The sequence below is a fragment of the Scomber japonicus genome, chromosome 22 (genome assembly GCF_027409825.1).
Source record: "Scomber japonicus isolate fScoJap1 chromosome 22, fScoJap1.pri, whole genome shotgun sequence".
NCBI classification, from domain to species: Eukaryota; Metazoa; Chordata; class Actinopteri; order Scombriformes; family Scombridae; genus Scomber; species Scomber japonicus.
Window position 1 is genome coordinate 5,371,752 of NC_070599.1, and position 11,428 is coordinate 5,383,179.

At 41.0% G+C, this 11,428-nt stretch overlaps 1 protein-coding gene across 1 annotated transcript in view; it reads right to left on the reverse strand.

Moving 5' to 3' along the window:
- pde5ab (phosphodiesterase 5A, cGMP-specific, b) overlaps window positions 1–9,650 on the reverse strand; it is a 57,142-nt gene extending 47,492 nt beyond the window's left edge. The window contains exons 1-4 of the mRNA XM_053343924.1: window positions 9,586–9,650; window positions 5,389–5,738; window positions 5,201–5,340; window positions 4,681–4,854 (exon numbers count right to left, since the gene is read on the reverse strand). Of these exons, the coding sequence (XP_053199899.1) occupies window positions 4,681–4,854; window positions 5,201–5,340; window positions 5,389–5,738; window positions 9,586–9,650 (729 nt within the window). The remainder of the gene's footprint in view (window positions 1–4,680; window positions 4,855–5,200; window positions 5,341–5,388; window positions 5,739–9,585) is intronic.
- Between the last annotated feature and the right edge of the window lie 1,778 nt (window positions 9,651–11,428).

An 11,428-nucleotide genomic window follows, 5' to 3' on the forward strand; every position in this document is an offset into this window, starting at 1 on the left:
TGTGTATAGCCATCACTAGAAGAGGAACACTGCACCAGTTTCACACAAAACTCAAAACAAAACAGGAGAAATGTTCCTTATGTTTCTATCACAGCAGGATTTTAGAAGTTGAAAGTTGACCCTGTTTTGCTCGTGAAATATTACACTTAATACAGCTTTTATTTGTTTTAACTGACAGCAGAATGGTTGATGACTGTGTAAAACCTTTTTTTCTCTCTTAGGGAAATGTCATATTCATAAATCAAGAACAACAAACATTGGACCTCATGCAAGAACATTGTGGTGTTCTTATCCTAAAAACTTTCTCCCTCTTTTTTTTGTGAGCTTTGTTCATGAGTGTTCCAAATCAAACTCAGCAAACTCTCTGCACAAACTTTATTAATATTACTTGCTCATTTTAGCTTGATGAATGTCACCTGTTCAATGTTTGTGAGATTGTATCATTGGCATAATCAACGGCCCTAAAACTGCTGTTTTTATGCACAAAAATGTAATGAGTAAAAATGAATGCAAATTTGCCCCGTTTAACAAAAAAAGTTTTTATACTAGAAGTATGGATTTATTTTATTGAATGGCTTCAAGTATAATCATCGAATTGGGTGATCATTCATAGTAAATACATTTTGACCCAGGAGGACAACAGGTGTGTTATGTGCTGCTGTTCAACTTCAAAATTCTGACTTCCAAACACAATTTAGAGTCATGGGGACCACTCGTAATCAGACGTGCCCAGATTCTCATAAAATAGCAAATAAATCAGGAACAACACTGGAAAAAAGCCAAATTTGAAATATTCCATCAGTTTTTCAACCTCACAAAACAATGAGTTGTTGCTAATTGAGACCAGGTCATTATTAAAATACCACCTTTAATTAGAAGATTTACAGTACGAATGAGAGTCATTTTAAATCAACATATTCTGGGCAACTTTCTCTTCGACATACTTTTTTAGCTAAAACAACCCATTGAAACATCAGCGAACACCTGGCTACCAAACCATCACCATGACATTTCACTATGACTCACTCTGACACAAGCCAAAACATCCTTCGCTCCAGAGAGAGGAAACGGTCTACCCGCAAAGTTGACGTTCTTGCGTCTATCTCAAAATCCAAGAAAATATGCGGTGGGATCAGCTAAAATCAAAATACAATTTAGGGAATGATAGACAAGTCCCTCGGGGAATATTTTTTTCCTCAAGATTGCATTTTGGATACCACACAGTGAAGGCATTGATAAGAACATCATCCCCCCACCCCAAGCTTTTCTGTGGATTAGTTTGGCCCAAGCTGCTGCCAGACACTTAGTCGGTTCAGCCAGCGGAGGGCTGAACTAATGTAAACAGGCAGAGGGGGGTTTGTTTCCCATCCCTCTGCTGAATCAAATGTAATCCTGAGACGACTAATGGGAAGTTAAAGATCCAATCGGAGAGATGGGGAGTCCCTCAGATGACGCAGATGGACTTCCTGGCAGCAGTATCAGGTTCTACAGTGGCACACACACACACACACACACACACACACACACACACACACACACACACACACACACACACACACACACACACACAATTTACACTAATACAGCCTTGTACTGTACTGTACACTCAGATAATCTACGACAGTGGTCCTCAAAGTGGGGTCCAGGAGCCCCCTAGGGTCTTTGAGGAGGTTCCAGGGGGTCCCCAGCAAAAAGTAATACTGTGACAGAATATATGACTGTTTAGGTCATGGGTCACTTTCTATTATGAGATACCTAAAAGCAAAAATCTTATCAAATTGGGGTCTAATCTTATCAGTTTAGACGTCAATGACATGAATATGTTTGACAATCACTGATCTAGAGTAACAGTGTGTATTAACTCATGTCATGTAGTGCACACAACTAAACACACACACTAATATTGATTGACACACATTTTTATGTACTTACACACATGTACACAACAAGGTGACGCATTGCCAAATACACACACACACACACTCCTACACAAGTATTCACTCACCTACAATCAAAAACACATGTACACACACTTTTTTCATTACACATATTCATACATGCTTACAGGCATTAATTACACACATGAAACACACCAGTGCACACACACTCAATAACACATTGAACCTTCAAGAGCACTCACTTTGAAGGTGACACACACATACACCACACACACACACACACACAGACAACTAATTGGACGCAGGTGGACCATCCCCTCATCCACTCTCGTTCTCTATTTGTCATTTTCTCGCCCCGTCCCCTCTCATACATCTCGTTCTCTCTCTCTCTCGTTCTCTCTCGTTCTCTCTCGTTCTCTCTCTCGCACATCATCATCATCTTCTGGTTGGCTGGCAACCAGATTACAGAGCTATCAGAGGAGGAAGGTAAACAGCAGCAAATCTTAGACACACAAACACACACAATAAATGATGTCAGACGCTGATCATGCTGTTTTGTGATTGTCGTCCTAGAAAGACAATGAAGTTTCATTATGGGGCTTTTATCATGGCGGTGAAGCAAAACCTGGATCACATCCAGATCAGGGCTGAAATGTTTCAAACTACAATCATTTTCAATAAATTCGACTGCAGGCTTCTGTTTCTGGTTGACAAGATACATATATAGCAATGATGTCACAAAGACTTGATTTGGTGGTGATAGCCTCCAAGAATCACATTATTGTTTCAAACCAGTCAGACAGAAATCAATTTTTAAATTTGGCCATTTTTCTATACACACATTGACAGATTTAGCTCACATTTATTGAGACGATATATTAGTGGTTTACTTCAAATTAGTGCCCAGTTTTGGGCAAGTATGTTATTGTTTTATGGCAGGATAAAATATAAACTTAAATATAGTAGGTTTGACAGTACTTTTGACATTTTTTGCCGTGCTTACATTACATTTGTAACTGACCATAGATACCCAATGTTAATTATATGTACATCTGTATGATCATTACTGTACAAGCAGAAAGTAGGGGCTTGTGAGAGAATTTCCTAGTAAACTTGAGTGGAATGATGCTAACCACTAATTAACAATGACTTGGTTGGGTTGTCACCTTCACTTGTAGTGGTTGGTTGGTTTGGGGGTTTGGGGATGCACCCTATTAAAATCTATGACATTGTGCACAGTGGATTATTTAGAGTAACAGGGACACAGGTTCTGAAAAGACTCTCTAAAGATGAAAAAACTGATGAAAAATTTTACAGTGGAATTTTTCAGTAACATGAGCACCACAAAAAAAATTCCACTCACCTCTTTTATGATGGAGCAGAGGCAGATATCTGAGAGACACATATCTCAAAGCCTGGACTAATAAAACTACAAACTATCTGCATGGCTGAGTGAGAAAATGTTCCTGCGTCCTCCACAATCTGAACATCTCATTTTATTTGTTTACGACAAAAACCCTGCAGAAGCAGTGAGGTCATTCCACTTGTTTTCACCAGAACTTCACTGCTTTCAAGGACATCTGCCACGACTTGAAACACGACAGGAAATCAAGAAAAGGACATGTTCGGAAAGACAAAGAGTTGATTTCCACTGGAAAAAGTGAAACTGGATAATTCCGTTGTCTGAAATCTTGAAACTGTCAGGTATTATAATCATAAAGAATATCAGACTATGCTTTTGGCAGATACCTCTGCTGACATTTAGGTAAAAATTAATAGCAGAGGATGACATTTTTTGAAAGTGTGTGCACACACACACACACACACACACACACAGTCAAACTGATATGACCACACATGCATTTAATTATGACCACATAACTACTCCCTCTCTCTATTTAGTGCCTCCTTTCAACCCTCTGCCTTTCTCTTTCTCTCTCTCGCTCTATCTCTCTCATTAGGCACAGATCTGCTTCATTCTGAGGACACTCAAAATTCTTCAGGCGGGTTATTGTGTAGTCAAAGAAAAGCACAGGCACATACACTCACATGCTTAGACATACATAATAGTGAAGCAATGTTCAGGAAAATTCCACCCTGTCCTTGTATGCACACAAATTTCACTGTATTTAAACTAAAATATGTAATCAAAGGGAAATAATGTGAAAATTCATACAAATTATAGTTCAGGGGTCAGTTGGAGGGGTTAAAGGTCAACAAGTCACGGTGCTGAAAACCAATCTGAAGCCAAGAATTGGGGGAAAATTTGCTTCAGGCTAAAGCCACCCATTACATTTGTCCAGTTTGTTGTCATTGATATTAAATATTATGTGTTTGTCTTTCCACAAATGCCAAACTATTATTTTAAAGCATAATCTTATTTGAATGTGTTTTATGTTAGAAAAGGTAAAACATATTGTTGGTGACAGATTTGAAAGTTAGATTGGTCTGATCATTGATTGAAGCAGGAGAATGATATTGTGTTGAAACCAGATCACTCAGAAGGTCAATACACTCGAAACTGAGACCAATCAGGAGTGTGTGTTTGTGTGTGTGGGGGTTGCGGGGGCGAAGATGAACCCTCCAGAGGAGCACTTTGACCTACTCGCCCTTCTTTGATCCCCCTCAGGTCTGTGCCCTGTCAGCAAGAACCATCAAATAAACCCCAAAGCCAACATAAGCCTGTTTCACCACACACAGCAAACCACCTCATTACTGGCCTCGGCAGCACCAACGTCAACCCTGCTAATGTTAGAAAAAACAAAACGGGTCGAGTCTTCACCTCATAAGCGTTCTTGATATTGAGCGGCTGTCCCGTGGCAGCAACGTGTCCCACGATGCCCTTGTTCCACTCCAGGCGGATGCAGTTACTAGATGATTCCTCTAGTGTGGATCCCTCAGCCACATCGAACAGGCGGCTGACCAAGAACTTCCTGTTCGAGCTGTCCTCGCCCACCTGAGACCACACACACACACACAGGATATGGTCACACCACTTATTTAAAACAGGGAAAGGGATGAATAAGAGAGAGAGAGAAATGGCATGTTATATTGTATGAGTCTGCCTCCCTATTTTCCTCGGCTTACACTATAAAAACAGACAGGAAAAGAAAGACTTAGTTTTATAAATTCAACTAGGGTTAGGGTTAGGGTTTTGTACCATTGCCCCTTTTTGTAATTGTTGGAACTGTAATTAACTGGTGTTTTTCACATGGTACTTTTCACATGGCTAATCTCAGTGCTCCAGTTAAACCAGTTAGAGTTATAGTTTTAACCCCCCGCTCTTTTCCACCTATTCCTACCAGGAACAGTGAGTAGCGGTCTGCAGCGATCAGCTCGTTGATATGAAGGAAGATCTTGTGGCAGAGTGCTGTCACATCCAGATGACTCGACACGTCCTTCACCAGCTCCAGCAGCCTGGCGCAGCGGTCGTTGCCACTACCTGCCCCGCCGCACCCACCTCCATTCCCACCTACCCCACCGATGCCACCCTCACCCATCACAGAGCCCCGGAGAGGGACAGTTTCACGGTCGGAGTCGCTCAGGAAAGTTAGAGAGCCCTCAGAGTCTTTAACCACGATTGGTCTGAGCGGGCGGTCGAACTCCGATGCTGAGATTTTGCGAGTTGGGGTGCCGGGGGCTGGGCTGGAAACCGTGGCAGGGGAAGGGCTGCGGTTGTCCAAGAGGTTGAGGTTAGGTGGGAGGATGGTAGAGGAGGAGGCAGATGTGGGCCCGGTGTCTGTGGAGGACTGGTGTGACCGCTGCTGTGGAGGATTTTCTTTGGAGACAGATGGCTGGATGGTGTGGACGCGCTCAGCGAACCAGGCATTCACCATCTCCCTGTTGAAATGGAGAAGAAATCAAATCAGTCTCTCTTTAACAAAGTACAACATGCTGTATCTGTGACGCTGTTAGAGGAAGAGTTACAGATGACCAGAGATAGAGGTGTCCGATATGGTCCTTCCTTTTTGAAACCTAAAAACCTAAACCTCTTACATAGTGACTATTTCCAACAACATACACTGACAGTCAAAAATGAGGACATATTGAGTGACTGAAGTGATAAATTGAATTCACTGGACAACAGGCAGAGTACAAAATCTTTTGACAGCACAACATTTTGTCTGTTCTTTACTATTTGTGCAAAGAAAAGGAGAACAAACACAAGAGGAACGAGGGCTTTACTAGCTGAGAGGTGGACTTGACCTGACACCTTACCATCTGGCTTATAAAACCAGTCTCTCTCTACATTAACCTAACCAGTGAATTGTGGATTCTTTTCAACTTAGTCTGAAAAGTCTTGGAATCAAATCTTTCATATTACATTATATGGGCACAATGAATATCTGAATACCAAACTTCACAGCAACCATTTAATATTTGTCAATATACTGTCAATAAAAAAACAACTTCATGAAGGTGCTAGAAGTAATTAGAATATACATTATCTTCTGGGGAAGATCAATGTCTGTACAAAACCTGGTGCCAATCCACCAGGTACATTGAGATATTTCAGTCTGGACTAAAGTGATGGACCAACTGAGCAACATACATACAGAGCTAGAGCCATGTCATGTGATCACCTGGATACGAAGCTAATGTTGTTACACTTTGACCAAATAACAAGATAACATTAACCAACCAACCCAACCAAAGACCAACGAGGTGTGGTGTATTTGGAGAAGGATAGCTACTAAACGTCTTACTGTCACAAGTTTTATATTAGATTTGGTTTTAAAACCATTTTTGTTGAGGTCAGAATTAACATAATTGTGGTGACAGTGGCAATTACTACATTTTTCAAGATTCTCTTGAGTCAGGTGCTTCAAAGACCTCAATCTGACTGGGACCAAAAGTAGGAAGCAACAAAAGTGTCTCCTGTTGAAATACAAATACACTGAAATATTCTTCATCATCTTTGACATGTTAAAATGTATTCTAACAGTAACACAAAAAGCTATCAAGAAATAGGGCTATCATTTAAAATACCAGTACCAATCCAAGACCCTTAAAGTGATACTGATACCAACTGAGTACTTAATTCAATACCCATCATATGAAAAGAAGCATTAAATTACATAAAATGCCACCAACTCCTCCACATTGTAGCTGCTGTGGCAGTGGATCAATCACATGTCACATTAAATCGTTGTGTTGATTGGCGGTGAGCAAGCCCATATATTATAGCTTTGGGTTCAAAAAGGATCGACTGACGGGAGACATTCCGATTTATTTCAGTACTCAAATATATTGAGTACTGATACCTAGCCCTATCATTAAATCAGTAAACTGACTACAACATCTATATCAAGTTTGCTAACCATTAGCTACTGGTCATACAAGATCAAGTAAAGCTGTAGCAGTACAAGTTTTGATTTTATTGGACAGAACTAAACTAAATTCAATTTATCATTTGTGAGAGGGAAATTGTACTATTTACTCTTTCAAAAGTTACATAGTCTTTAAGTTTAGCTTGACAGCAAAGCAATACCCAAGATTAGGGAAGTCAAATTAAGCTAGTTTGAGACTAGTCTTTGTTATTTAAAAGTCCTTCTGTTAATAAAAAAAAAACCTAAATGATCTGCTAAAAAAACCTGGGGTGATTTGGAACATTAGTCCTGGTTGCTTGAGTTGAAGGTAAATTGTAACTGTATCTACTCATCCTGTCTGCCAAATAATCATTTCCTTTTGGGGAAATGTATTCCCTTTTTTCTGCATATTTTTTGCGTCAGAGAACATGTTTTTCTAAATCTCAAGAGAACATTCTGCAAGTAAAAAATGAAACCTCATGAAATTCATCTCTTCCAGCTGCAAATAGAAACACCTCATACCTATGACAACAGCAAGAATCCAGCAAACAGTTGAACTAAGCATAACTTACATGACAGGAGAGTGTGGAATGCATGAAGATAAAATATAAGTGAGCAAAGGTAATGAAGTTGATTACAGGCACAGTGGATATCTGTTGTGTGTGTGTGTGTGTGTGTGTGTGTGTGTGTGTGTGTGTGTGTGTGTGTGTGTGTGTGCTGTAGCTCTTTAAACTGTCCAAATTGGGTATTTACTGGGACAAATCTAATGTGTGTGTGTTTGCGTGTCAGACTGAGTGTATGTTTGCGTGTGAGCCCTAAATTGGATGCGATTATGGAGAAGCTCTCTAATCAGCCAACACATTGTCTAATCAACCCATGCAACGTGAACACACACACGCACACAGACACACACACACACAGAGAAGCTTTCTAACACGCTTATCCAACCACAAGGTGACTCGTTCTGGTTGTTTTCATGCCAGTCAAAGGCTCTGTTCACCTGAGCTGAAGACCAAAACGTGGAGGAGACGGTAAAAGCTGCTGGCCATGACATTAACCATGGTATCCTGGGCTCCGAGCCAGGCAAATAAAACTCGCCAAAGAGAATGAGCTGTTATCTCGCCAAAGCATGAGAGACTGCAGTGTGTCGGACCCAGTTAGGTTACTCCATCTCCCATTGAGTGCCCTACCTCCCCACAGAGCCAACCCTAATGTATCCAGGGGAGGTGTGGCTGAATCAATACCTCTCTAAGAAATGCCTCTCAACCAGAACGACAGAATGGCTGATGTGTGCAAACCTCTTGCGTCAAGCCAATCACTCACTTTTTTTTTGTTTTTGTAATGCGGTCAAAAAAAACAGCAGGAGAGGAAAACAGTGCAGGAGGAAATATGTCTTCTGACAATACTCAGTATGGGAAAAAATATCAGAAGATGGAGATGAGTTGGAGATGGATTGTTTTGCTATCGCTGGATGAAAAGAAAACTTTGCGGAGTTGCCATGGTGGTTGAAGTGGATAAATGGCTCTGAAGGGGTTTGACACTAAAGCAAACAGACCTAGAGTGTTCGGTTGAAGTGCTGCCAGGCTGATGAAAAGCCCAGATATCCCTGCTGTAAAAAAGAAAGAAAAGAAAGGCCTTATGTTGCTGTTCCAGCCTGAGAAAACTGATTTGGAATCTGTGTTTGCATTAGAAATTAAACGGCTAATTTACTCTTCGTCACACTCTCTAAACGTCTAAAACACTGTGTGTATGTGTGTGTGAGGAGGCTGCAGCCACATTTATGGCACAAGCAACTATGTGGACGGCTTGTATAATTATCACCTAGGACCTATACGACAGTACACACACTGAGAATTAAACAGAATAAATGACAGCAGTAAAAGTTAATGATTGCAGGGCTGTGTGCAACTCCCTGAGCCATTACTGATTGCGAATGTGGATGGTGAAATGAAGTCCATCAGCAGAGTGTATTACAGCAGCTGTCTGACATCCACACCCCTGCAGGTAGACTACCTGAGCAAAAAGGGGAGGGGGAAGGGAGGTGGGGGGTTGGCACAATGTTTCCAAATCTGAGGTGGAGCTGAGAGAGCCACATTCACTTCCACTGGACAGGATGTTTGCAGTCAGATAACATCAGTGCAGGGTTACATAGAGAAGTAAAGTGATACCTATAATGAAAACAGTCTAAACTAGCAGAGGAAATTAAAGCGCTCCTGATTGACTGCGCGTCTGCACACAAAAGCAAAGTCAGTTTATTTGGAGGCAAAGACAATCAGTGTGGCACACTGAGTGGCACTCTCACTCTCTCTCTCTCTCTCTCTCTCTCTATCTCTATCTCCCCCCCCCCTCCCTCTCCTCCACTCCTCCCCCTATTTTACCTTGAAGCCTTCCTGATAAAGTAGGAGCGGGTGAACTCCAAGTGGTCGTCCAGCCACGCTTCCATCCTCTCGCTTCCCGGGGAGCAGCAGTCCTCCATGGCGCAAAAGGCGACAACAGTCTCCTACTGTGAGCTCCGGTTATTGTCTACATCTATTCACGGAAGAGCCGGTGTGCAGAATAATGGGTACGGAAAGAGAAAGAGAAAGAGAGAGAGAGAGAGATACAGAAAGAAGGAGGGAGCCGCTCAAAGAGAGAGCTGCACGGGAGCCGGTTGCTCGGTCCATAAAGCGGTGACTGTGCGCTTCCTAGTTGGTGAAGCGACTAGAGGAGGATTCAAAAGAGAGGGAGGGAGAGAGAGAGGGAGAGAGAGAGAGAGCGCAAAAGGCTTCCCCCCCCCTCTCTCACCCTTGCACCCTTATGATAAAGGACAGTCCAAACAAAACCTACAAAACCATATACACACCCATATTCCTAAATATTATGAGAATATTGTATGTTATAAAAACACTATAGGCACACTATTCAACACTAAACACATGGCTTGGTGTATATGGAAGTAGTAGTAGATAATGTAAGGGGAAAAATAATAGTTTTTTGTTGTTTAAAGATCTATTTTTCCCAATTCAAATTGTAACTACATTAGTGTTGTTAATACATATTTAGGGACAATAGTAGATGAAGGCGTTGAAAGCAATTGTGATTAAATACAAATTAGATGTATAATTTACTTCAGTTCACCAGAATCTATTCAGTATTGCTTTCTAAGGTGTCCTGGTACATCACCGAAAAACAGTACAATTTTAAATAGGAATTATTATTAAAGGGGTACTCATGTAATTTAAGCATCGTCTGCCCATAATGTTGAGGGACTCACAAGAGAAATCAAGAAATAAAAATCTCTAACTTTAAAAAACACCAGATCCTACATTTCCCATGATGCAATCAATAACATTTCTTTGTTAGACTGCCTGATAAGTGTCCACGTCTTTCAAATTTCACTACCCTAATTTTTATTACAGGCTTTCTGTTTTTTGTCAAAATGTGTAATCTCTGACTGAAAGCTACACCAAGACAACCTGATGACACCACCATGACATCATCAGGGGGTTATTTTCTCAGATATGACAAAGCTTGTCCACAGCCACAGGACACATTAGGGTTAGGGTTAACTGTTTTCACAGGCTAACTGATACAGGTTTTGTGTAAGCAGATTTTTATGTGTAAAACTGGTGGAGTGTCCCTTTATCTCTTTCTCCTTATGAAATCAATTAATCAGCATTTTAAACTACCCTGAAGAACAATGTGGTCACCATGAAATACCCATCTTCTCTGAGTGGGGAAATGTTCCAGGAAGGTTAGGAGGGCATTCCCACATAAAAGTAACATTCCCTAAGGAAAGATTTTGGAAGTTTCCCATGCTGCCAAAGTACTTCTTCTGTTCTTTTAATAGAACATTGCATTACCGGAACCCTCAATGAAGTTGTTTAGGTTTCAGAGAAACATTAGTGTATATTCCCAAAGAATGATGAAGAGATTTTCTGTTAATGGTCTTGGAGCTAATGAAACTAAATTGTTAATTTCTGGAACCTCTGACGGTTGTAAGCATTGTGACTAAATGGAGTTCTGCCTCATGGTGGGACCTAAAACTGAACCGAACCCCGGAATAACTTTTTACAATCCGACCCAACTGAACCTGAATGAACCCGGCTGGTAGGCTACAAAATTTGAGACAAGAATCCAAAATCTGAATCTTTACACAACATAATGGCTTGAAATCAGGGTTGGATAGCAGACATTTAACTTGTGCTTGTTCAGAGATTAAGGTTTTTTGGGATCAACGTA